The 26,577-nt window shown below is 40.6% G+C and overlaps 4 protein-coding genes across 5 annotated transcripts; 3 read left to right on the forward strand and 1 right to left on the reverse strand.

Moving 5' to 3' along the window:
- The first annotated feature begins 322 nt into the window (after nucleotides 1–322).
- On the forward strand, nucleotides 323–4,608 carry LOC102716256 (protein STRICTOSIDINE SYNTHASE-LIKE 10-like). 2 transcript variants are annotated; one of them, XM_040528777.1, is made up of 3 exons: nucleotides 323–648; nucleotides 3,523–3,789; nucleotides 3,921–4,608. In XM_040528777.1, the coding sequence occupies exons 1-3, from the start codon at nucleotides 365–367 to the stop codon at nucleotides 4,495–4,497; spliced, it is 1,128 nt and encodes a 375-aa protein (XP_040384711.1). In that variant the 5' UTR covers nucleotides 323–364; the 3' UTR covers nucleotides 4,498–4,608. The 2 variants fall into 2 exon arrangements, with proteins under 2 accessions (XP_040384711.1, XP_040384713.1); XM_040528779.1 differs by lacking the exon at nucleotides 323–648 and adding an exon at nucleotides 2,676–3,056.
- Nucleotides 4,609–5,311: 703 nt separating this feature from the next.
- LOC102700842 (2-isopropylmalate synthase A) lies at nucleotides 5,312–10,191 on the forward strand. Its single transcript, XM_015842066.2, has 12 exons — nucleotides 5,312–6,227; nucleotides 6,818–7,031; nucleotides 7,106–7,186; nucleotides 7,300–7,389; nucleotides 7,500–7,586; nucleotides 8,076–8,176; nucleotides 8,606–8,639; nucleotides 8,734–8,808; nucleotides 8,922–9,005; nucleotides 9,092–9,226; nucleotides 9,564–9,706; nucleotides 9,822–10,191. Exons 1-12 carry the CDS (start codon nucleotides 5,515–5,517, stop codon nucleotides 9,961–9,963), a joined length of 1,899 nt encoding a protein of 632 aa, XP_015697552.2. The 5' UTR covers nucleotides 5,312–5,514; the 3' UTR covers nucleotides 9,964–10,191.
- Nucleotides 10,192–10,408: 217 nt separating this feature from the next.
- Nucleotides 10,409–11,286, forward strand: LOC102701117 (E3 ubiquitin-protein ligase SIRP1-like). Its single transcript, XM_006663128.3, has one exon. The coding sequence runs from the start codon at nucleotides 10,705–10,707 to the stop codon at nucleotides 11,137–11,139; it is 435 nt and encodes a 144-aa protein (XP_006663191.1). The 5' UTR covers nucleotides 10,409–10,704; the 3' UTR covers nucleotides 11,140–11,286.
- A 5,776-nt stretch (nucleotides 11,287–17,062) lies between these two features.
- Nucleotides 17,063–20,602, reverse strand: LOC102701391 (cytochrome P450 90A4). The gene is made up of 7 exons (XM_040528774.1): nucleotides 19,851–20,602; nucleotides 19,439–19,717; nucleotides 18,487–18,573; nucleotides 18,245–18,323; nucleotides 18,039–18,145; nucleotides 17,792–17,928; nucleotides 17,063–17,642 (listed from the first exon to the last, which is right to left on the reverse strand). The coding sequence occupies exons 1-7, from the start codon at nucleotides 20,547–20,549 to the stop codon at nucleotides 17,540–17,542; spliced, it is 1,491 nt and encodes a 496-aa protein (XP_040384708.1). The 5' UTR covers nucleotides 20,550–20,602; the 3' UTR covers nucleotides 17,063–17,539.
- Nucleotides 20,603–26,577: the final 5,975 nt, after the last annotated feature.

Raw genomic sequence — 26,577 nt, forward strand, 5'->3', positions numbered from 1 at the left:
TTTCTTACAATGTTTAACCAATAGTCTTATTCAAAAAATTATATAAATATCTTTTTTTTCTTATGACTTACTCTATTATTAAAAAGAACTTTAAACATAATTTATTATTTTCTATATTTGTATTAAATTTTTGATAAGACGAATGATCCAATATTGAAAAAAGATAAATATTTTATATTATGAAACGAGACGTGGTAGTACAGTAGTAAGGTTTTTTTTTGTGGGATATCATGTCAAGGTGCCCAAATCTCATCAAACAATCGATCATATATCTGTTATAAATCTATATAAATATTAAACCTGGAGCCATCATGCATGTTGCAATTTATTCAATAATCGCGATTGATATATCGCATAGCTCCTGATGATGAACGCCAGGCTGGTGGTGCTCGCGGCCGCCGTGGCGGCGGCGGCGGCGGCGCTGTTCGTGTCGCTCGACGACTCCCGGGGCGGCGACGTGCGGACGCTGGAGATAGGCGAGCGCGACGTCGAGCTGATCGCCGTCGACGGCGGCGCGGCTGGGCCGGAGAGTGTGGCGTTCGACGCCGCCGGCGAGGGGCCATACACGGGCGTGTCGGACGGGAGGGTGCTCAAGTGGCTTCCCCTGGAGCGCCGCTGGGTCGACCACTCCTCCAACGAACCGCAACTGTAAGCTTTACTACTCTCCCCCTGTTCATCTATCTGTCTTTGCTGAATGTTTGATTGATCCTGCCTGCGATTGATTTATCCACTACCACTGTTTCCTCTACCTGTTGTGCATTTACCTTGGGTGATCCCAATCAGATCTAAGTACATATCCAACTTACTACTACTCAGCAATGAAAATTCTTGACATCTGTACTTAAATCTGTTATTCCCATATCGTACCGAAAGTTAAAAACTTTATGTAGCAGCAGAGCTACCACACCATTGATTGGCAATGGCCTTTTGCACTTTGGAACCCTTCCGTTACACTATTCTTCGATAAAGATTACACGATGCTGGTAGTGGTAGATAGGATCTCATATCACTGAAAACAATATTTGCGATGGTTCATCTCGCATCCACCCAAATACAACACTATCTTCTCTGTTGTCGTGCAGGGTCACCGTCGTGTGTAGTTTTCTTTCCTTTTCCAACATATGGAAGCTTCTTGATTAGCTTACCGACTACTAAGTGCAAATAAAAATAGATGCATTCTGAATCTAACTGGTGATCAATCTTATCTTCCTAGATTCCAATCGACTGAAAACTTGCTTATTGCCTCATCTACCATGTACTGTACCATTTACACTGGTAAAGGAATAAAATTAAGAGCTCAGCTCCTTGGGGACCATATGCCAACATATTGGATCGCATTCAGTAACGTTACGAAGTAACTGCACCATTTGGAGTTAACAAGTGCAACTGAGTTCTGTTGCGGTGGATTCTTTGTGCAGTTTAGTTTAGCTTCTTCTAAAACCAATTGTTATTTTAGATTGAGATCAATGGGCGCCGTGTTCCATGGTCTAACTCCAATGCAAGGAGATGTTCTCAATCTAGAAGCGGAGCATCATCATTCATCATGCCTAGTTTAGTTTCCTTTAGATTATTTTATTTTATTTTATTAGTTTGAGACCAATGGTTGGCGTGTTCGATGGATTCCCTCCCATCCATAGTTTAATCTCCTCTAAGAAATGTTTTTTAATGCTTATTAAGAAATGTTTGTTTTAGTTTCTTTTTTTCGCAAATTGTTATTTTAGTTTGAAACCATTAGTCACTGTGTTCGATGGATTCCCTTCTGTACATTTTTCTCTTAAAATAACGTTATTTTAGTTTGAGACCAATGGCGGTCGTATTCGACGGGTTTCTTCTGTGCATAATTTAGTCTTCTCTAAAACATGTTTTTCTAGTGTTGAGATGAATGGTTCTCGTATGTACACGATATGGGGTGTATTGATATATGGGACGCTGAATTTAAAGTGCACTTTAAACGATTGCTCTCCAAAAGAAATATATGTGTCACTTCCCTTCATTCAGATATAAATCCGCCCCTTTCACAACTTTTTCTTCTCTTCTCAAAGAACGTCCTATTCAATCGACGTTTATTACAAAGTACCAGCAGTAAATCCCTCTTTTAAAGCTGGACATGAACCATCGTTCAGGGGTAGTTGATCTACCTAAGATTAGACTGCTGCTTTCCATTTCAAACAATTAATAATAGGAAACCAACTGTGAAACAACCGTTAAAAATGTGAGATATATTTCAGGTAGTTGTGAGTTGCAACTGTGAGACAGTAGCATGTCAGCACGTAGCTAGGACACAGTGGCAACTATTGGACCGGACACTGGTCTTCGATCTTTCTCATCCATATCTGTCTTTTAGCTTTTGCTATATAAGTTAAAATTTAAATTTTTAATTTATATGTACAATTGATTTTGAGATTTTCTCACTGTAGTTTATTTTTCAGTTTTAACATATAGATCATGTACTATAAACATATATATACATATATATATATAATTTTATTTGTAGATTATTTTTCGTTTGTAAATATGTGATTTTGCTTTTTTTTCTTTTAAAAACCAAAAAATGATGCACCCAGTTTTTAATGGTTGTAAATAGGAGATAGCAATGCATTTATTATCCTAGCATGATCAATTAATCACACACTTTAGGTAGTAGCATAAAACGGATCCACGCTCTGCGTAGTTGGGAACGCTTCCATTTGTGGGTAGCTCACCAAGAGGCTACCTGCACCGCTGCAGAGGGCCATTCTACTCTTCTTCCTGCTTGACTGTAGTGTATAGCTATTAGCTCCGATGAACACCACCACCAAGCTGCTCTTGGCGCTCGCCGTCTTCGCGGCGGCGGCGGTCCTGTCGCTGGACTCGCGGAGCGACGTGAGGCTGCTGGAGATAAGGGACGGCGACGTCGAGCTGATCCCTCTGCTCGACGGCGCCGCCGGGCCGGAGAGCATAGTGTTCGGCGGCGGCGGGGAGGGGCCGTACACGAGCGTGTCCGACGGGAGGGTCTTGAAGTGGCTGCCGCCGCCGGAGCGCCGGTGGGTGGAGCACTCCTGCTCCGTGCCGGAGCTGTAAGTGTTTTTTTTTGTCCTTTTCACTTTGGGGCAATTCAGTTTTAACCCGTGTTGCTAGCTGCCAGGTTCTCTGTTGTTTCATGCTTGATTGTAGTTGGTTTGTTGGTACGTTTGTACCAATCCAGAACCAAATACAGTTGCACTGTCCACATCTCCAATTAATTATGATTAATGTGAGCTTAATATTGCTAATGACAAACCGCACCAATGGAAAACGACTGAAAATGGTATAAGTATAACTCGGCTTCAGATAATCAAATGTTCTCATTTTTCATTCCATCTCCTTTTGACATTTTTGCTATTTTTCATTCCATCTCCTTTTGTTCAGTTCAACTCATTTTTGCTGCTGCTTCAGCTTAACATTTATGCTATTGTTCCTGCCAACATTTATAGTATGATTCTGTCCTGAATAGTGGGAACTTCATGCATTTATGCATTGACTGGTCGTTGACGAGAACTGCAGGTTGGGCAGCTGCAGAGGATCGAAGGACACGAAACGGGAGCAGGAGTGTGGGCGTCCGCTGGGCCTCAAGTTCAACGGCAAGACCGGCGAGCTGTACGTCGCAGACGCATACCTTGGGCTCAGAGTGGTGAGCCCCGGCGAGAACGTGTCTAGGCCGCTTGTGCCTCAGTGGCCAGCCACCCAGTTCAGCTTCGCCAATGGAGTCGAGATTGACCATGAAACTGGAGTGATCTACTTCACCCAGACCAGTACAAGGTTTCAGAGAAGGTATATATATGGACGAATCGAAATTTTAAATTTTATTTTCCATCACTCATCCGTTTGGCATGCTACTTGTTTACATGAACAATACATCTTTGTTACTCTGAAAATAATCTTTTAACTAAAAATTATCTCAGGGAGTTCTTGAACATAGTGATAACGGGTGACAACACCGGGAGATTGCTGAAATATGATCCAAAGGAAAACAAGGTTGAAGTCTTAGTTGATGGACTATGTTTCCCGAACGGCCTAGCTATGAGCAACGATGGTTCTTATCTACTACTCGCAGAAACCACGACCGGCAAGATCTTAAGATATTGGCTTAAAACACCAAAAGCATCAACTACTGAAGAAGTTGTGCAGCTGCCTGGGTTTCCAGACAACATCAAGATGAGCCCTAGAGGAGGGTTCTGGGTTGGCCTCCATGCCAAGAGAGGGAAGATCGCTGAGTGGTCAATTTCTTACCCTTGGCTAAGGAGATTGATCTTAAAGCTACCTGCTCAACGCATTCAACGCATCTCATCCTTCTTGACAGGGTTTGGCCATCAGGTGATAGCTCTAAGGTTGAGTGAGGATGGAAAGACCATAGAGGCGATTAGTGTTCATGGTGCTGCTCGGAAGGTGTTCAAGTCCATTAGTGAAGTTGAAGAACGAGATGGGAGTCTGTGGATAGGATCTGTTTTGTCACCTTTTCTCGGTATTTACCGTCTATAGTTCAACATGTAGAATAATAAAGTAACGAATATATTAATGTACCAGTAGGTTTTTATGATAGAGTGCATAGCAAATTATCATATCAAAGAGGCGTGAGATCACGATTAAGGGAAAATTAATCTAGTTATAGAAAAATTTTCGTCTATAAATGATGTTATTCTACGTGGAAAAAGTCTTAAAAAAAATTTTGAATCTAAAGAAAGACAAAAATTAAGTTTTGATGGCATGATTTTGATTGCCGTGCAGTAAAGTTAACAATAAAAGTGATCTCTCCTTAGGAAACAATGAAAATCAACATAACACTATTGTGCTACATCATTTTTCCCACATTCTTGATTCATTCTTTTAGATAGTGGAATAAAAATCCCAGCGTCTGCATCACACGATGCACGCAGCCAACTATGAACCTATGGTACACAGCATGATCATCTAGCAAAGAACCTTTCCAAGCTAGGCCATCTCCAGAACCTCCAAAACACTAATTGATTGGTGATCTGTTTACATAAGACAAGCTTGTCAATTTGGATTTTGTTAAATAATACTATTTATATGAAAAAAATACAAAAAGATATGTCAGGCAAAATAAATAGTGAAAATAAGACTTTATCGAATTTTACGTGGTCCAAGCTACACTATGACTTTAGTGAACACAGGTTTTATCAGCACCAATCTTATTGGATCGACCTATTTCTATAATTTGATTTATGATATCAAATATTATTTCTAAAAAAATCGTACTCATATGGACAGTCACAGGATTGAATGATCGATCACATCCTATTCCCTGTGCTTTTGTGCAAGTCCTGCTTGTCTTCTTCGCAACAAAAACTGCGCCGCCGTGGCGCTGTCGCCGCATTCGTGCATCCCACGAAACCACTGTCCAGATAAGAGCTCTTGCCTCTGACTCACACACACATCAACCGCCGAGAAGCAGAGCAAGTGCATCATCACCATTTGATCCCAGAGCTAGATTCGATTCCCCTAAACCCCCCAGAGACGCCTCAAACCCCGGCGACCATGGCCTCCTCCTCCCTCCTCTCCTCCCCCAAGCCCTGCTGCTCCTCCGCCAACCCCACCTCCACCCCGCTCCGCCCGCGCGCGCTCCTCTCCTCCCGTGTCGCCGCCCCCCGCTGCTCCCATGGCCTCGCCGCCGCCGCCGCCAACCCTAGGGCTCCACGCCGCCACCGCGCCATCGCCTTCGCCCGCCCCGTCCGGGCCTCCATGGCGGCGCCGCGCCGGCCGGAGTACGTCCCCAACCGCATCGACGACCCCAGCTACGTCCGCATCTTCGACACCACCCTCCGCGACGGGGAGCAGTCCCCCGGGGCCACCATGACCAGCGCCGAGAAGCTCGTCGTCGCGCGCCAGCTCGCCCGCCTCGGCGTCGACATCATCGAGGCCGGGTTCCCGGCCTCCTCCCCCGACGACCTCGACGCTGTGCGCTCCATCGCCATCGAGGTGGGGAACACGCCCGTCGGGGAAGACGGCCACGTGCCCGTCATCTGTGGACTCTCACGATGCAACAAGCGAGACATTGACGCCGCCTGGGAGGCCGTTCGGCATGCGCGGCGGCCGCGCATCCACACATTCATCGCCACCAGCGAGATCCATATGCAGCACAAGCTGAGGAAGACGCCCGAGCAGGTGGTGGCCATTGCGAAGGAAATGGTGGCCTACGCCCGCAGCCTAGGCTGCCCTGATGTCGAGTTCAGCCCTGAAGATGCTGGCAGGTATCACTGCGAACTGCAAATTCGTTTGACCTTCAGTCCCGATGTTTAAAATTGAATTGTAAAAATGCCCAACAATTTTATAACTAGTAATATAATGTGGGTTGAAACTGCTACCTGACTTATCAACTAATAATCCATGATGCTAAGAACTGTGCATGAAAGAGGTCCATTGAACTTTAGTGAAGCGGTGTTGATCTTGAGCTGACCTGGTGTAGACTTAGTAATTAGTATCAAGTACTGAATTTACTTTGGTCTGGATATGGAAAGTAACATGCATACCGTATAATGAGTACATCCATCCTTTTACTGCTGAGAGATATCGTATATTGAATACATCCACCCCTTGTACTGCTGAGAGAAAAGATCGTTTATAATGTGTAAACATTCTATAAGTAATTTTATCAGTAAATTATAGAGAATGCTAGTTGGTAGCTATTGAAATTTTATGGGTCTGTTGAACTTTACACATGTAAACTTATTGTTATTGGTACATATCATTTACATTCTTTACTTTCCAATTTATTGATGCAAAAGGACCCTTTCTGATGCACACAAGGCTGTGGTATGATATGATTCATTCTGTCATGCAGGTCAAACAGAGAGTTTCTATATCATATACTAGAGGAAGTCATAAAAGCTGGAGCAACAACACTCAATATCCCAGACACTGTTGGATACACTCTTCCTTATGAATTTGGAAAGTTAATTGCTGATATAAAAGCAAACACTCCAGGAATTGAAAATGCCATTATTTCTACTCATTGCCAGAATGACCTTGGTCTAGCAACTGCCAATACATTAGCGGTACTACCTTTTCCTTATTTTTATGGTCCATTATCATTGGTTTCATCATGTTGCTAATGTGACTTAACCTTTAGGGCGCTCATGCAGGAGCACGCCAGTTAGAGGTGACTATTAATGGTATTGGTGAGAGAGCTGGAAATGCTTCTTTGGAGGAGGTGAGCTCATATACTATATTTATGTTGTTTGTTGGTATTTTACACTTGTTCATCTAAATGCAAAAGAAATATAATTGAATTTCTACCTATGCAATTTTTATGACCCTTTTCAGGTTGTGATGGCAATTAAATGTCGTCGAGAACTCTTAGGAGGTCTGTATACTGGAATCAATACCCAACATATCACTATGTCAAGCAAAATGGTACAATTATATTTTCCTTTTTCTTGCCTCCTTTGTTTCTTTTCATCTTTTGCATTTTTCGGATGACTGAAAAATTTCACACACAACTGTAAACACTTTGTTTATTCTAGGTACAAGAGCACAGTGGACTTCACGTTCAACCACATAAAGCTATTGTTGGTGCCAATGCTTTTGCACATGAAAGTGGAATTCATCAGGTAACTATTTGCATACTTGTATATATATTGCCATGGAATTTCTCAACCGGGTTTCCCATAGTGGTTTATTGGTGGCACCACCATTTCACATCCATCGTTATCATTTCTGGATGTCATTCATCAATATTTTATTAACTCAAAAATGTTTGTTTGCCATTTTTTTACACTTTAGGACTAAGGAATACATTATCTAAAAAAGGGACTAAGACATTGATTATAAATACTGTTTATTTCCTGTTTACATTTGGAAGTTCCAGAAATGTTTCTAGTTGATGAGTGCATTTGTTGACTAGGATTTTTTTTTCACATTTTTAGAGTATCAGTTACCGAGGGAAATCAATTTTACTTCTATGGATGTTTTTTCTTTATCTGAGGAAGCCATTTTGTCATATATGATGTATCAATCATGGTTTCATATGAACCTTTCCTTGCATATTTTCATATTAACTGTGTTGGTTCTTAATTGACTTTTGTTGTTTTGTTTATCAGGATGGGATGCTTAAATACAAAGGAACTTATGAAATAATTTCGCCTGATGATATTGGTTTAACACGTGCAAATGAGTTCGGTATTGTTCTTGGGAAACTCAGGTAGCACCCCATAATTTGATTTCTTACAAGTTGCAATATTCTCCTGAGGTGTTTATCCAGGAGGCATTTTGTTCTACTTTCTGCTAATGTGATGCCATCTTTTGCTAAAAGTTAGTGAATTTGCTATTCTCTTTTAATATTTATGGTATGCCACTATATTTGCTATTCTCTTTTAAACATTGGCCATTCAACATTGAGGAAACCTTTACCTGGCCTGGTCAATTTGTATATCTATTTATTATAGGTGTACTTCTCTAGAACAAATGAGGTTGATATGTTTTTGGTTATCTTTTACTCTTTTAAATTTGGTGAGGTTGATGCAGCAATCCTGCTGAAATACTTAAACATAGGCTTTCAATAGTGACTTAAATCTGATTTGAGACTATCAACCGCAAATCCATAATAATGCTTTCTGGTCTTGTTTTTCAGTGGAAGGCATGCTGTGAGATCTAAACTGGTGGAGGTGTTGTAATTTTTGTCTTTATTTTTCTGGTTAGAACTAGACGCCTTCTTTTCAGTTATTGTTACTGAGCAATATCCTGCCATCAAATATGTAGCTTGGGTATGAGATTACTGACAAGGAATTTGAGGATTTCTTTAAACGCTACAAAGAGGTTGCGGAGAAGAAAAAGGTGATAGTTCTCCCTAGTGCTCTTTTGCTGGAGTGACATTTTCAACCATTTTATTCTTCTCTTTCTAAAACAGACTTGATAAGTTCTAGCTTCCTTGATTTAATTTATTGTAGCGTGTAACTGATGAAGACATTGAGGCTTTGTTGTCGGATGAGATATTTCAGCCTAAGGTTTTTTGGTCGCTTGTTGATGTGCAGGTATTATTTTGCTGCAATTTACTACATTTTGGCTAATGGAAAAGTTGACCCATTAAAATTGATACCGTTATGAATCCCTTTTGCAGGCAACTTGTGGAACACTTGGTCTATCTACAGCAACTGTCAAACTGATAGCTCCGGACGGAGAGGAGAAGATAGCATGCGCAGTTGGAACAGGTCCAGTTGATGCAGCTTACAAGGCTGTCGATGAAATAATACAGGTGAATGTTGCAAATTCTTGGTTCTTCCTGCACTAGTTATCTATAACACTTTTAATAGAATGGAACATGGCTGTGTTATTTTTAATATGTTAGCAATGAAACATCTTGTATCTGGTAGCATACCTTGCTGCATGTTGTACATGGTAAATATAGAATAGTGAAAAGTCACAAGAATAAGAAGATTCTGTAATTAATAAGCAGGCCGCTTGCAATAAAATGGATGCACCATTTTGATATTAACAGAGAAATTGCCTACATTTACTGGCATAATTTGTAAACAATCATTTTAACAAAACCAGATATTTTGATACATCTAAGAATGATTTGCAATTTTCAGATTCCAACCGTTCTTCGGGAATATAGCATGACATCGGTCACTGAAGGCATTGATGCAATTGCAACTACTAGAGTGGTTGTCACTGGAGATGTCAGTGACTCTAAACATGCTTTGACTGGTCAATCCTTCAACCGTGCTTTCAGGTTATAATCCTTCATATCCTTTATTTTTAGACAACTTCTCTGTTGTTTCCAACAATCTGTTATTGTTTTCAATTGTTTTTTCTTGTCAACTAATTTCTATGCCTGTTGACTTCAGTGGGAGTGGTGCCGCAATGGACATCGTCGTGTCCAGTGTCCGAGCTTACCTGAGTGCCCTGAACAAGATGTCCAGTTTTGTTGGCGCAATCAAGGCTAGTAGTCAAGTAACTGAAGGGCAAAGTGTTCAAACCACAGAATGAGTTTTGATGTTCCTATTGGCTTTTCATATCCTGAGGGTAGACGAAATATTGGCACAGCCAGTAAGGAGTCTGTCTGTGCTTGTTGAAACGTGGTTTTCCGTGTAGTGCATCTAAAAGATGCTGCTTTCTTGGTGGATTGCTACTCAAGGTTGAACATCTATCTAGGAAGTTTTGGGGATATCCAGTGTATAATCCAGATGTGAGAGAACTGTATTTCCAATAAGGCAACAGAGTGGTTTAAACAAAATTATAATAAACAATTATGAGACCAGCTTCGTTGAGGTTCAATTCTGCTCAAAGTGCAGGGTAAAGTGAATTACAATGTTGACCATTCTGAACTGAAGTCCAACATTTGAGTTGAAACTTAAATTTTTTAATTTGGTGGAAAAGGTTTAAGGGTGGCCAGCTGCAGATAGAAGGCCCTGAAACAGACGAAACGGATCCGAAACTGAACCGCATTTAGACCGTGGAAACAGAAGCGATAACCCAGCCCGATCGATCGAGCGAGATTGGAATCCGATTTGCCTCCTACGAGACACGAATCCGAAGCGGAATCGGATGTCCTGTCTGATCGAGCGGAATTCAGATTCCGATCTGCCTCCTACAAAAACGTAATGATCCTAACAACTTAATTATTAACAGTACTCAAGCGGTTAAATTTGCCCGCAACCAGCGTCGCGTTTCCGAGAAGAGCAGGCCAACAACGTCAACGACATCCGCTTCAAGCTCGTCGAGGTAACAATGGCCGATGAACAGAGAGACCTGAACCAGATACGGGTGTCCCGTGCGCAGCTGCTCGCCTACCTGTCTTTCTTACAACAAGCACAGCTGCCGGACTCCGTTCAAGCAGTAAATATCAACATCAATCGTGGCATCGGAGAGGGCGGCGGCGGCGGCGAAGCGTACAGCAATGGCGGGTTCGGTGCTGTCCCGGCCTCCAGTGAAGCCATCGCCGCGCTGATGGAGACGACGGTGGGTGAGACGAAGGAGAAGACATGCGCGGTTTGCCTAGAGGATTTCGAGGAGGGTGAGAGGCTCAAGAGGATGCCTTGCTCCCATGGATTCCACGCGAGCTGCATCTCCGACTGGCTTAGGCTCAGCCGCCTCTGCCCGCATTGCCGTTTTGCTCTGCCTGCTCAGAAGGATTCCGAACAGAAAGACGCAACCGAGGCGTGAGATCGAGATGAATATAGATTTAAGTTTAGTGCAGTTTTGCTGCATATTGTAATCACAAAATGCAATTGGTATGGTGTATTAGAAGTTTAGAGCGCCTTACAAATTTGATGCAAAATTTTTGTTCATGCAAGGTACTACCTTCGTCCATCTTCATCCCGAAATAATATTATTTTTTTATTTTTTATACAATGTTTTTTTATTCTTCGTTTTATTTGAAATTTTTTTACGATTAATATTTTTATTCTTACTAGATGATAAAACATGAATAGTATTTTATGCTGATTAATTTTTTTTTAAAGTTTTTTTACAAATTTTTCAAATAAGACGAATGATCAAATGTTGGACACGGAAAAACAAAAAATAAAGTTATTATGGGACGGAGATAGTAGTTATTTTTATTTTTTCAGTACGCCGATGCATGAAGAGCTGAACACGGAGACTCATCCGAACTTTAACATGATTCCTCTGAACAGTATCTCCCTGCAAAGTCCTGAATAAATCTCGTTTCTTTTCTTTGAAAAAGAGTCCAATGAATCTCCTATCAACCAGTTTGTTTTTGCTCTGTGTGTGCCAGTGGATCGGTCATGTGCGTGCTATAGGGTCTGTTTGGAGAGCTTTAGATTCTGAGAAGCAGCAGCTTCTGAAAATCTGGAAAAGCTTCTAAATCTAGCTTCTCCAGATTCTGGATTCTTTGTTCATTTTCCAGAATCTGTAAATATAGATTCTCAGAAGCTGTGAACCGTTTAGGACAGCTTCTGACAGAAGCTGCTTCTGGGCTCCCCAAACAGGTCCATAGTATCTATGCTGATTCCATCGTCACCAAGTACGGCAGCCGTCGCGACGAACAAGGGGCCGGGGTGACAGTGGAAAAATAATATCAATATATTTACAAATAAAAATAATTTGTAAATAAAACTTGTGTGTTTGTATTCTTAGAATTCTAAAAGCCTTTCTTAACGACCTAAAAGCTAAGTCTAGAATATAAATATGGGTGAAAAACCTCCCTCAAAATTAACTTTAAATTTTAGGTTAAAAATTTAAATTTTGGTTTATAAAGGTGAGCAGAAGCAAACGGGTGAAGGGCGAGAAGCTGAGGAAGATGACTATTGGAATAATGGTGGAGTTTTATAGAACAGTATTGTTTGGTTTTGCATTCCTTAATTTTATTTGAATAAAACTTGAATAAAACATGTGGTTATGTTCCATAATTCATAATGCTGTCACTTTGACCATAAAGCATGAGGTGTTCTGAATTTATTCTTTATACATTATTATTTGGTACGTTCCTTAATTTACTCTGGATTCAAATAAATTTTAAAAACAATCTAAATTTTTGATAAATTTTGTATGGTTTTTTTTATCGCGCTAAGGTAAATCCAGGTTTGAGCAAGGCCATACCGTACAATTTCCTAAATGGAGATGTACAACAGTACAGGTGAGCTAACATTGGCGATGCTTCATCAAGCTGATGAGATTTAGCGAAAGTGTCTGTATCCCAATACCAATGGACACCGGAGTGTGTGCGAATTTGTACCCCTCATTTGTGAGGCCCAATCACGATCGGTATTACAGCCCAATCTCCAGGCAAGCAACTCAAGACTTCTTAATGGGCCTTGGATTTAGTTGACCGTGCAAGAAATATCCAGGCAAACCGGATTGATTGATTGATGCTTAATTTCTCTTTAGACACATGAAATTCCGCCAGCGAGCTGGTGCTGATGCTTGTACGATTGTACTGTTTCTGAAAGTGATAAATCATAGAGTACATCTTTTCGTCTTTTTAAGAAAAAAATCAAATGATATATTTATAAAAAAATAATTTATGAATAATATATATATGTGTATGTGTATGTTTTTTAATGATATAAAAGTAAAAGCCGAGAAATATAAAATTTTAAAATCAATTTTAAATTTTAAATTTGACTTATAAACTAAAACGAAATGATCATGCCGCTACGCTGCTCAAATGCTGTGGTTGCAATTATGCTGGAATAGTTAATTGCGATGAGACGATGATGAGTATGTGTCGGTAAAGATGCATGCATGCTAATATTTGTACAAAAGAGAAGTCGGCAACAGCTCTTCCAATACGCAGCAGTCGCAGCTTGCAAGCGATGAACATGCACGCACACATGCAAGGTGATCAACTCGTCTGTCGATGCTGTGTCGATCAGTCGAGTGAGCACTACCCACGCTGCCATGCACAGAGCACAACACTGCCACTCTCGCGTGTGCACGTGGCTTAGAGAGTAAAATAGCATGCTATAAAGCCGGCTATTAACATATTTTAAAGAGATAAAGATATGAGAGAGAAGAGATGTCTACATATGGACTCCAAAACAGAATATGTATATAACATATGAGACTATATATTGATGTTTTGTAAGTAATTATTGTATAAGTTGACTATTAATTTGACTATAGATAAATTATAGCTAGTAGTTAGACTATTGAACTTGCTCTTATAGCTGCTTTTCACGGTGCTGCAGTTCTAAGCTCCTTTTGGCGGGAGTAGTAGATGGATTCTAAAAATTATCATAATATATTTATCCTTAAACATGAGAGAAAAAGAAGAGAGAAGAAAAGCATGTTACAGATTTATAGCCAACTACAGTAGAAGCTTTAAAACATTCTGTGTATGATGGATAGACAATATATTTATAATGTAGCATATGTTTATGTGTAAATACTGTATAAGGGCATCCACAACTATGCTTAGATGGATGCTTAAGAAAAAAAACAGTTTTTCTCTGTCAGATCGTAACTGTACGGCTCTTATATCAGGCTGCTTTCTTTCTTGCTTGAGCAGTATGCACATAATAGAAAACAAGCCGAACACATACTTTATCAAGCGTCCGGCTTATTCCTTGCGTCGAAACACCAAGCTCTTATGCAAGATGCTTAATATTTTCTCTTTTCTAAGCACCTGTTTTAGCATTCTATATTGAAGATGCCTTAAATTGACTCTATATTAGTTCTGATTGAAATAGAAAAATTTTAGAGCTAATAGTTAGCTTTTCTACTGGTATCATCGAGATACGCGGGATGTGTCATGTATGGACAGCTTTTTCAACATGGCCACGTTCTTTAGTGGGTCAAGTAACCAACCTTAAAAAACTAAGTACCAAATTAATACACGATTATTAATTATTAGTCATAAAAACTTAAAAAATACATTGATATGATTTTTTAAATTAATTTTTTTATAAAATTTTAAAAAAACATGTTGGTTAGCAGTTTGAGAAATATGTACGGAGAAAACGAGAAAATGTGGCTCAGTTATTTATTTGTATGAAAGAACTACTCAATGTCAACGGATAGAGTTGGGGCAATTTGGCATTGAGGTGACTTGGAGTATTCCTAAGACTTGTCTAAAATTGATCCATAGAACTAAATTTTAGAAATTAGGCTAGAAAATATATCTTCAATAAGTTTCTGCTTCTATTCCTACAATTTACACATGTCTAAAATTTGTTATCTTGCATTCTAAATTTAGTGTAAAAATATTTGTTCGTAATATAAATTATTTAGTTTTAAGCTTCTTTTATATATAGTGGTGTAATTTTTATATCTAATATTTTTTATAAACCCAATACAAGAGTCTGTAAAATAAAATATTAGCGTCATCTTCGAGATGCTGTTACGTGTTGTTCCTAAACTGAGCACGTCGACGGCCGATTACACCGTTGTTGCGTAAGCCCATAACACTGTAGCCACTGCATGGTCTGAATCTGAGATGAGCTAGGGCCGCGTTCAGTACACGAAACTTTTGGGAGAGAGGTTACGGTTATATATATATATATATATATATATATATATATATATATATATATGAAGTATTAAGCGTGGTTTAATTATAAAACAAATTTTAGATTTCGTTTGAAAACTGCGTGACGAATCTTTTGAGCTATTAAACATCGTTAGCACATATTGGTTACTGTAGCACTTATGACTAATCATATACTAATTAGACTCAAAAGATTTGTCTCACAATTTATCCAATAACTATGTAATTAGTTTTAATATTTATGTATATTTAATGTTTTATTTAGGTGTCTAAAAATTTGATATGATGTTTTTAAAAAAATTTAGGAACTAAACACGCCTAAAGGAGAGATGAGATCTACACAGGGTTTTGGCGGCGATACGGCTCTCCGAAGGGCGATCCTATGCACAAACTTGAGAACGCCATTTATCTTGGCGATGCATGGACCCCGGCGCGGATGGGTTGAGGGAGGAAGCATCGTCGTACGTCGTCGTCTCCCCGAAAGTGTAGAGATGCGCACGAGCGAGGAACATGGCGACGGGACCGACCTCATCTGCATGATTGCTCCGACAGGACAGTGCCCCCAACCTTTTGCAACCCTTTCACGATCGCGACAGCCTAACAGAGAGTGTAGCAGCAGCAGCAGATCCATCGCCTACAGAGAAAGGCAGATAGCTAGAGCTACACTTCTTCAGCGGTTCAGCAAGATCTGGGATCTCAGTTGTCCATGACATTAATTTGAACTAGAAATGTGTATTAATATTTTAGAAAGGAGGTAGTAGTACGTACTCCTTTAATCTGTTACAGATTATAAGTATTTTTATGTTTGTCAAAATAACTATAAATATATTAAGAAATATGCAAAAGTAATTATATAAAAGATTTTGACTTTCTGTTTGCAATCTTTGACTACTCGTCTTATTAAAAATATTTGAAAATATTATTTATTTTGTCTATTATTTTGTTTATTATTAAAAGTAGTTTAAGTATTACTTATACATTTTTATATTTACACTAAATTTTTAAATAAAACAAACGGTCAAAAATTATAAAAATTATAAGTATTAGTCGGAATCCTCTATATTTTGCATCGAAGGTTTACGTCGGCATGGATGCGAGCGGGTGGCAACAGCAGCTAGGGGACAAGTCCTTGATGTGATCCGTCGAGAGGGACAGGGCAAACAGCACAGAGCACTGGAGCAGCGTCGGCTCTGCTACAGGCTACTGTGTGTTTCTGAGATTGTGGAATACTGGTCGTCAATTCTGAATTTGTGATCCTTCAGGCTAGGGTGAAGCAAAAAATAGGTGCGATTGTTTGTGATTTTTATAAAAAGTAGAAATAATATATTTATAAATGAAAAATTACATATGAATAAAATGTATTTTTAATGATGTAAAAGTGAATGCTAGAAAATAAACTTCAGTAAAAAACCTAATAGCAACTTCAAATCTAAGATTGAAAATTTAAAATTTGGTATATAAGCATAGAACGAGGTGAAAATTTAAGTACTGCATCTCAAGCCCTTTAAAAAATATGCTGTGTCGTGTTTGACTGCATATTTTAGGCTAATACACATGCTGATGTAAACCTAATACTCCCTCCATAAAAGAAAAAAAATCAAATTCGTGTCTACATTCACAGGATGTTGATTCTTTTTAAGAGGAAGGGAGTATATACGTGTAGTTTTTCTTTTATTTTGGAGACAGTGAATAGTTTACATCCTGTGAAGTCTGAAACCATCCATTCACTGCGTTCACTGTAAGTCTGTAACCAACACCAGCTTGGTCCGAGCTTTCCCGCACGTCGCAGGTCCCATATCTGGACATCACTGTGCGCTATGCTATGAGCTGTGGTGGTACTGGTTACCGAGGCCTTGTTTAACAAAGCTTCTAAACTTTTTTTTTTCAAAAACATCACGTTAAATCTTTAAACACCTAAACGAACATTAAATATACATAAACATTAAAACTAATTAAACTAATTACACAGTTACGAAGAAAATCGTGAGACGAATTTTTAAGTCTAATTAGGACATGATTAGCCATAAATGCTACAGTAACCAACATGTGCTAATGACGGGATTAATTAGACTCAAAAGATTCGTCTCGCAATTTCCAGGCGGAATCTGAAATTTATTTTTCCATTCATGTCCGAAAACCTCTTCCAACATGCGGTCAAACGTTCGACGTGACTCCTTTAGCAAAAATTTTTACAACGCTAAACAACCCCTGAACTTAAGCACAGAATCTTTCCTGTGCTTCTAGCAGAAACTTTTAATAGTTCAAGATAGTGATATTCATGACAAAGACTGCCATCTAAAACTAAACACCCTGAAACGAGGAAACGGCATGTGACCTTTCCCCGTTGCTGATGATATTGTAGGGAATACAAGATATTAGGACTAGCTAAGCACTTGGAGTGCACAACAAAATGTTGCTCGTAACCGGCATACACAGCAAATTAGGTCATTTTACAAGTAGCACAATTCTGCTGCCTATAGTTCACATATCAGGTTACGGATAAACAAGAAAATAAAAGGAGGATACACTACCTATGGGAGAACTATTTTTCTATAATTTTATCTATGTTTAGTTTTGCTTCGAAGATAACAGCAGCAGCAAAACAATGTATAGTCAGCAAATTGATTCTGAAAGCAGCCGAAGGTTGATGGGGTATCCTTTGAGAGTTCGTGTGGTGGGGAAGAAGACAAGTCTATCTTCCTCGGTTGGTTCCCAGCTGCACATTCATTGGTCAAGTTGTTATGGAATATTGGAATCAGAACGGTGTCCAATTTGGATCACAAAGTGAAAAATCTATCTGTAGATTATCTAGACCTGTCTGCCAAGCAAGATAGCGATTGAATTTGAGAGATTAAGGGGCTTTACCTAAAGCGCGTTACAAGATGATGGAGGAAAATAGAAACGACAACCCGGGCAAGCTCGTAGCCAGGACACAACCGAGGTCCACCACCAAATGGAGTAAATATATTTGCCCCTACTGCATTCTGAAGTTTATTGTTGTCCTGCAGAGGAGCAGATTTGTTAGAATAGCTTTAGCATGTGTTTTACTTTTGTAACAAGACATAATAGACTAGTAGACCCACTAGCAACAACACAGAACCCGTGGAAATACCTGCCATCTCCAAGGGTTAAATGTCCGAGCATTCTCGTAATGTTCATTATTTAGGTGCACAGCTCGGAATGAAGCAAAAATTTTGCAGCCCTTCGGAATTGTGTAATCTACGGAACGAAGAAAAATATAATACATGATGAGTATAGTTCTTTTAGATAATGGATAAAAAATGTATGTGGACTTGAGTATAGTTTCTATTGAAATACCTTTATAATGAATATCAGTGTTTGCCCGCCTGAATACTCCACTTATAATGTTACCCACACGAAGTGTTTCATTTATTACCTGCAGATATTTTAATCCTTCATTTAATCATGTGTGAGCAAACCAGCAGTACTCAAAGGTCTATTTAGGATATCCATTTCACACTAAATCTAGGTGGATTTGTGCTTTTGGTATGACATATAGCTAATCTTTAGGAAAAAAAAAAGGGCTTTCGGATTCTTACACATTGGGTAAATGGCATTGACTTGTAATCGCTCCACTCAAGGGGTTGGTTTTTGCCTTTCATGCCCCTGATATTGGCATGCTCTTCCTGTTAAACAGCAAGAATATCAGGAATCGAATTGCACGCATAGTGTAGTAAAAAAATACCATTAGGAGCAATCTTGAGGACTCTTATAGCTTAAATTACTTAAAACAAAACTTGTACCAGGGGAAATCATAAAATTAAGATTTTCCTATTATGATACTATTGCTATGATTCTCTCGCTTGGTTGTAAGGCTAAAGGACTATAACACTCATCAATGTAAGTAAATAAAATGAGAAAAATAAGGACAGCTTTTAGATAATGAAAATGTTCTGCATCCCCGGACTCTACCACAAGGCACACAGCCAAAACCTATTCTTATTTTTATGCATACACCATTAAAAACCTGTTCTTAGAGGAAACCAGTGTATTTACTGAAGATTCATTCTTAAACTACAAGAACTTAAATAGCGCTGAGGATCAAGTCAATAATAAACTAGGTTGACTAGCTGACAAACTGGTTTCTAAATTAGTGCTCAGGATCAAGTATTCAAGTCAATGATAAAAAGAAAAGAACGCATGCCCCTTGCCACTGCACTAGCAAGTAGCAAGTGCATCTCAAGTCAATAAGCAGGATGAGCAAACTGACAAAGTGTAACCTAATCGACAAAGCTGTAGTTGAACTCGACTGAAAACAACAAGCCCGGAGTAGAAAGTAGAAACTTTTCATTTTGAAAAGAACCGGTATAAAAGATAGCAAATCTAACTCCCATTTTTTTGAGCGATTAGCAGTAGCGCCCGACTATAAAAGAAAGCATTACAGAATTTCTCTCTATTTCAGGCCTTCTTTGACAGCAACTAGTACCTACTACCGCACGTGTACAAGAATTGACAAGTACTAGCAAACAACAGCTAACAGAAGTTTTATACCTTGAGTTCAGCCAGCGCCGCAGGCGTCTCGGTGAGGAACTTCACCGCCAATGTCATGAGCACAGACGTAGTCTCGTACCCAGCCACCAGCAGAGAAAGACAGAAGTCCACCATCTCCTCCTCCGAGAAGCTACCACCCTCCGCCTCAAGAAGCTCCTCGACCATATCCTTCTTCTCCTTCTTCACCTCATCCTCCCCATCAACGCCACCATTCTCGGCTTTCTCCTCCATCCTCTTCTTTATCACCTCCCGCAGCGCCCCCGCCACTTTCTTCCTCGCCTAAAGCAATGAAATCATGAAATGGCACAGTTTTATGGACATCATACGTCAATAGCTGACACCAATTCGTAGCCAAACGGTTCAAGATACGCGTAGGAAAACATAACAGTAATGGAGGCAAAAGGACGAGCACCTTGAGGGCCTGGCCGTAGGTGGTAAAAGGGAGTAGGTGGGCGAAAGGAAAGGGGATGGAGAAGAAGCCGTCGATGAGCTTGACGTACTCGCAGCGGAGGCTCTCGGTCCACGGTCCCGGCTCGATGCTGACGAGCTGCTTGACGGTGAGGTTGAAGGTGATCTTCTTGGCCTCGTCCAGGAGGCGGACGGTGGCAGCGGGTTCCCACTGGCGCATGGTGGCGAGCACGAGGCGGTCGATGTGCGCGAGGAGCGGCGGCGAGGCGGGGCGGCCGAGGCGGGTGAGGGTGAGCGAGTGGAGCCTCTTGTGCGCGGCGCCGCGGGTGAGGAGCAGCGAGCGCGCGCCGAGGAGCGTGGCGATGGAGGACGGGTAGCTGGAGTGGACGGCGCGGCCCTCGGCGGCGAGGAGGAGGCGGTTGAAGGCCGGGTCGGCGGAGAAGACGGTGCGCTCGCCGAAGACGTGGGTGGTGAAGACGCCGCCGTGGCGCGCCACGCGCTCGTCGATGAAGGGCTCCGGGTTGGGCGTCTTGTAGGCGGAGATGAGCCGCAGCGTCTCGCCAACCAGAGGCAACCCCGTGCTCCCGGGCGGCATCCGCGCCCTCTTCTTCGCACCCCGCGCGGCATGGCCGGCGGCGTAGAGCCACCCGAGCGTCACGACGGCGGTGGCCGCGGCGAGGAGCAGCAGCGCGGCCGCGTCCATAGCCTGGGTTGGGAGTGAGATTGCTGAGGCTCCGACAGCCAGAGGATCTGCCCCAAGGGAGAGGATGTTTGTGGGGTATTTGTAGGTGGCTGATTATATTTAGTTTTTTTCTTTCGGGTTGATTAGTTTAGAATTAGACGCATAAAACAATGTGGTTTAATCCAAAAGGGAAATGTATGGAGGCCGTATGCACATGATGGGGAAAATTATGATGTAATGTCTTTTGAGAGAAGTAACATCATAGCATGGCAATTTCGGTACTGTTTAGTTCCTAAATTTTTTTCCAAAAATATCACATCAAATTTTTAAACACCTAAATAAAGCATTAAATATAGATGAACCAAAAACTAATTGCATAGCTATGGAAAAAAAATCTTGAGACGAATCTTTTGAGCCTAATTAATTCATGATTAGCCATAAATGCTACAGTAACCAATATGTGATAATGACGGATTAATCAGGCTCAAAAGATTCGTCTCGTGGTTTCCGTCTCGTGGTTTCTAGGCTAGCCGTGAAATTCGTTTTTTCATTCGTGTCCGAAAACCCCTTCCGACATCCGATCAAACATCTAACGTGACACTTCTCCCAAAAATTTTCCCAGTCTAAACAGCACCTTCATATGCAACCCTCTTCCTTTTGCCAGGGAATAATATAATATGGTATGTAAATTATTTTTTTTATAAATATGTTGTTTGATTTTTAAAAAAAATAAAAAAACCCATAGTGTAGCACTAAAGTGAAGGAATTCACTGTCTAAAATAAACAAATTTATTTGAAAGAAATAAAGTTGGATTTTTCAAAAGGAAATAAACTTGGAATTGACTGTGAATAGTACAGTATAAAAAGATGTGTGATGATGATGTGCATGCTTTTAGAAAGGCGATGACTTGATCATGCAACATGCAAGTAAATAATGATGGACGCGACTTGATCATGTAACATGCAAGACAATAATGTTATCGGTAGTAGATGTCGAATAGTCAAAATCGATAGCATGTATACGCAAATAATGCTCGGTTGATTAAGAGTCGACTGTATTAACTGGTAAGTGACGAGCACAATACGATGCTTGAGAAATTTAAAAATCAAACTTCTCTCTATACGTATCTATGCATGGCCGGAAACCACAATATTTTTACGGAATAATTCTGACGCTTATTTGATGACGAATTTCCGCGAACATTTTTGACCCATAGTGATAGTGAGTAGCAGGGTTTGCGTTACCGCGGTAATCGCGTCCTAGTAAGACACGATAAACAAGTTTAAATTTGAGAAAATTTAATAAAAAAATATATGTTGTATATGTTGATATATAGTGTAGTCTTGTGAAAGAAATTAATGAAAAAAATGTATTTTCGGCGTAATTAAAAATCATAAACGAGAATTTCAGGAAACAAAATTAAAAAATAGCCTTTGCAAGTAACATTTCATAGAAAGATGCTCAAGAATATTTTGTGTTGGGTTATTATTAATTTACACTATATACTAGGGTACATAATATGAAAACATAAATATACAACGATGGATATATGGAGAAAAATCGTACGTGCATCTTATTACATATATAATAGTTTTATTCGTAATAATGGGTAGTAGGTATAGTTGTGACATAGCAATCAAAATAAAGTTATTGTTACTTGTTATTGGAGTGAATTATTTGGTGAAGAGTGATATGACGGTGTATGTTTGTATGTTGCAATATCAAGAATTTAAAAAAGTTCATGTGGAAATTTTCTTGTTTTCCCTATAACATGTCCTATTTTTCCTATGTCATAAATATAGTCACAAAATATTTTTCTATTTTTTATGTATTTTTTTAAAGTTTTTTTTGCATTTGACATCACACCCGCTGTCTCCTCACGGTAACCACGGTTTCCTCGTGATAACTGCGGTTTCGGCTATAAAAACCGCGCGAGAAACCACGGTAACCGTCGTTCTCACGTTCTGTTCCAGCAAACCGTACGGTAAGCCATGAAAACCGCGTGGGATTAAATTCAAATTTTCTAGATTAAAATTCATCACGGTTTTTGCGGTTACCGTGCTAGATCCGTGAAAGCGTGGTGCCATGGTTTTGACGGTTTACGCGGTAAGTGGAAACCTGGTGAGTAGCGAACGCTGACCCATAGTAAGTTGTTGTGTGTCTGTTGCTGCTGGTGTTATTTGGGTGGAGATACCGTTTTGTATGCTTGTGGTTGGAACGGATGTGGCAGCGTCTCGTCTGCCCATCTGCCTATCTCAAACAGTGAACCCACTCGTGCGCCGCTGCCGCCTGCCGCATCATCATGCACCACCGCACCGCACGAGTGCACAGAGAAAGGCTGGATCAAATCCGGCTTATCGGATAGACTTCCAGAGTAGTCGAATCGAGCCCCAATTCGATATCTCACGGAAAAGGGCCAACGCGTGCATAAGCAAGCCCATTTGCTGGAACGGGATTGCGACGAGCGTGCGGCCCATGTTAGTAGGCCCGAAACGTGGCTGTCTTGTTGTACAGTTGTACGTACGGCCCAAAAGATTATGACTTACATGCACATGCATCCCATAAAACTTAGGCCAGAAGGCTGGAACATATGTGCGGCCCATCATGTTGGATCTGAATGGGATTGTTAATTGCGTGCAGCCCGTAAGCTGTGCGCAGCGTACCTGTATTTGACGCTAGACATTGGCAGCAGTGGTGTTGCCTGGCGTGCGGCCCATGTTAGTAGGCCCAAAAAGTGGCTGTCTTGTGTACAGTTGTACATGCGGCCAAAAGATTACGACTTGCATGCATATTCAGCTCATAAAACTTAGGCCGGAAGGCTGGAACATACGTGCGGCCCATCATATTGGATCTGAATGGGATTGTCAATTGCGTGTAGCCCGTAAGCTGTGCGCAGCGTACCTGTCATCTGTATTTGACGCTAGACATTGGCAACAGTGGTGTTGTCTGGCATGCGGCCCATGTTAGTAGGCCCGAAACGTGGTTGTCTTGGTGTACAGTTGTACGTGCGGTCTAAAAGATTACGACTTGCATGCACATGCAGCCCATAAAACTTAGGCCGAAAGGCTGGAACATACGTGCGGCCCATCATGTTGGATCTAAATGGGATTGTCAATTACGTGCAGCCCGTAAGCTGTGCGCAATGTACCTGTCATCTGTATTTGACGCTAGACATTGGCAGCAGTGGTGTTGCCTGGCCGCATTCCATGCCTGGATCAAGAGCCCGGTGGTGGTCCATGGATATAATCCATTTCAAGGCCCAAATTTTGCAACCAAAACCAATCCAATCCACGTTGTTTTTATCTTTCATCCAAACTGATCCAGCCCATTAGTGGCATCAGCTCATTTCAACCCACCCAAAGCTAACCCACCCAGAGAACCAACCCATTAAATTCTTTTTGATCCAGTCCATTAGCAGGCATTTAAAACTGACTTATGGAACATTTTTACATTTATTTTTTATTATTTAAATATTAAAAAGTATATTTTGGTTTCAAAGTTTTACGTATATATGCTCCAATGCCCTATGTGTAGGAGTGGTAATGGGCTAATATCCTTGGTTCTTTTGTAACCCTATTTAATTCTAAAAAAATAGTTTAAAACTCTATAAAACTTTAGTTCCTACCTATTTTGAGCACAATCCTTAAATTTTATAGGAAAAAAAGTTAGGCACATTACCACCCCTACCTTTGAGATGGTTTTATTTTAAAAACACCCTCCCAAAAAGTGTTTTATCTAATGTGCTAAATGACACCTAGACCCATGTGAGGGAAGAACGATGATACGTCTGCAATTTTGTAGATGGCCCATTGCTGCCCTACACGACAATTTTTAGATGAGCATGGTCCACCTGCAAAACAAAATGGAATCTTTTTTTGGCATAGAATATAATTGATATGTTAACTATAAATAATCATTTTTGCAAGCGCCTAAACGCCTCTATAAGGGTGGCAAAGGATATGTTTGCAAATGGAAAATGCTTCACGTATGACTCTAATCGTACGATCCGTGTATGAAGCAAACGATTCACATGGTCCGGGCGCGGACGGAGCGAGCGCAAGACTAACGGCGTGAAAGGTGCGAGTGTAAGTCGAACACGAATCGTACGACGGTAGTACGATTGGAGTCGTACGTGTAGCATCGCTAGTTTGCAAATGGTCACTGCACCATCACTCTGTCTCAATAACCATATAACTTGTCACATAAAACACTTTATGGGAGTTTTGGAGGTATAGAGATGTAATTTCCTATAATGAAAAAATATTGTTGTAGGCAAAATTTGTTAGGATATAAAAAACATGTAATTTATCGAGGGACATCATAAGATCGATACATGACACTAAAAAAACTAGTAATTTATTAGAGAAAAGATTCAGAAATAAAATATATTTCTATTAGGTGGGTCCTCTTCATCTATGCAATTTTTCATAGGGGAGTTGATGAAGCAGCTGTGTACCGGTGGAAGGAGTGGCAACTGCAGCGATTTTCATTATGACGACCAAAACTGGCAGTAAGAGTGACGACTTCCACGGCAGTGGGCCATGACTAGCAGCTAGAGCGACAATCAGTGACGGAGCCAAGACGAAAATCTACCTATGGCGAACTTAATACTACTGAGGCCACATTCGGCCCCCTATAAATAGAAGCTTCTCGAACAGCTAAGCGGTGTATTTTTTTGCAAAAATAGAAGAAAGTTATTTGAAAAATCATATTAATCTATTTTTTATTTTTTAACAATTAATAATTAATTAATCATGTACTAATCTATTACTACGTTTTTTACGCCGGATAAGTTAACTTATCCCCTTACCCCGAACGCGGCCTAAGTTCTAATTTGTGTATAAGAACCACATATGTAAAATAAAATAAAGTTATAATGTATTAACTTATAAATCATCATGCGAATAGTACTCCATATAAATCACAATAGTTATAATCCTGTTTGATTCCTTTAGTTCTATGACTAAACTTTAGTCACAGGACTAAAGTTTACTCTATGCTGTTTGGTTCAAGGGACTAAAGGGTGACATAACGAGCAGTTAAAATAGATACTTTTCATGTAAATAGAGACTTTAGTCCCTTTAGTCCCAAATAAGCACCTTCTTTAGGGACTTATTTTAATACCTCATATAGAGACCTAGTCCCTCCTGTTTGGGATTTTAACTAAAAGAGACTAATAGAGACTAATAGGTAGTGACTAAACCTAAACCAAACATGGTCTAAATCATCTTTTGCGCGATATGCAACACTGAGTATGGCGAGGGGTTCTGCCGACGGCCGGGCATGGTGGCCGCCATAGCTCGTTATATAGGTAGCTCCGCCACTGGCGACAACCATGACTAGTAGCAAGTGGCCATGATCATGTGTGTCATAGTCTTGCAATACCCCTTAGCAAATACACGTTTTTTTAATGTTATATAGCAAATTTTCAGTTTTATAAATCTTTTTAAAAATAAATATATAAACAAAAAAAAAATCCTGACTTCTAAGCTACCATGTGAATGTTCCACATGACTGCACGTACGAATGAAACACGAAACACTCCGTAACTGTCCGTTAGCAGTGATGTGATAGCAGTGGACGCCTCTGCCTCGGCTCTTCCGTCGGTCGCTTGTACAGTTGCACCGCGATGAGACGACGTTCATATCCGACGGTACATGGAAAATCCGAGAAGATACCCGACCCAAATCCACGTTTGGTGATACGGAATCCTCCACATACGCTCCCAAAAAACTCCCAAGTCCACCACCACACGCACGTACACACATGCAACGCAAACGGGTACGTACACAACGAAATTGAACAGGTGAGTCAGGAAACGCGCGGCAAGAACGAAGGCAACGGTTGCAAGGAAAGCGAAAGCGCGCAGCGCAAGTGGGAGGGGGATCGGGAGCGTATCCGGGCACACAGGAAAAACGCCACTTTCGTTGGTGATCGGCAGCGGATGCCCAGGCAGATCGACTGGACTGGACACCTTGCTAGCTAGCTAGCTCTCTCTCTCTCTCTCATGTCAAAACCATCGCTGCCCTGGAAAGCGACGCGGCGATC

This window comes from Oryza brachyantha, chromosome 11 (assembly GCF_000231095.2).
Source record: "Oryza brachyantha chromosome 11, ObraRS2, whole genome shotgun sequence".
Lineage (NCBI taxonomy): Eukaryota > Viridiplantae > Streptophyta > Magnoliopsida > Poales > Poaceae > Oryza > Oryza brachyantha.

What these genes read in the sequence shown, in the direction of transcription:
- LOC102701391 (XM_040528774.1), bottom strand. Translation starts at nt 20,549, where the DNA reads ATGGACGCGGCCGCGCTGCTGCTCCTCGCCGCGGCCACCGCCGTCGTG. An exon ending in CCTACGGCCAGGCCCTCAAG is followed by an intron (nt 19,718 to 19,850) that starts GTGCTCGTCCTT and finishes TCATTGCTTTAG; the next exon opens with GCGAGGAAGAAAGTGGCGGG. An exon ending in CAATGCCATTTACCCAATGT is followed by an intron (nt 18,324 to 18,486) that starts GTAAGAATCCGA and finishes AAATATCTGCAG; the next exon opens with GTAATAAATGAAACACTTCG.
- LOC102716256 (XM_040528777.1), top strand. Translation starts at nt 365, where the DNA reads ATGATGAACGCCAGGCTGGTGGTGCTCGCGGCCGCCGTGGCGGCGGCG. An exon ending in TCCTCCAACGAACCGCAACT is followed by an intron (nt 649 to 3,522) that starts GTAAGCTTTACT and finishes CGAGAACTGCAG; the next exon opens with GTTGGGCAGCTGCAGAGGAT. An exon ending in AGTACAAGGTTTCAGAGAAG is followed by an intron (nt 3,790 to 3,920) that starts GTATATATATGG and finishes AAATTATCTCAG; the next exon opens with GGAGTTCTTGAACATAGTGA.
- LOC102700842 (XM_015842066.2), top strand. Translation starts at nt 5,515, where the DNA reads ATGGCCTCCTCCTCCCTCCTCTCCTCCCCCAAGCCCTGCTGCTCCTCC. An exon ending in CAACTGCCAATACATTAGCG is followed by an intron (nt 7,032 to 7,105) that starts GTACTACCTTTT and finishes CTTAACCTTTAG; the next exon opens with GGCGCTCATGCAGGAGCACG. An exon ending in ATTGTTCTTGGGAAACTCAG is followed by an intron (nt 8,177 to 8,605) that starts GTAGCACCCCAT and finishes CTTGTTTTTCAG; the next exon opens with TGGAAGGCATGCTGTGAGAT.
- LOC102701117 (XM_006663128.3), top strand. Translation starts at nt 10,705, where the DNA reads ATGGCCGATGAACAGAGAGACCTGAACCAGATACGGGTGTCCCGTGCG.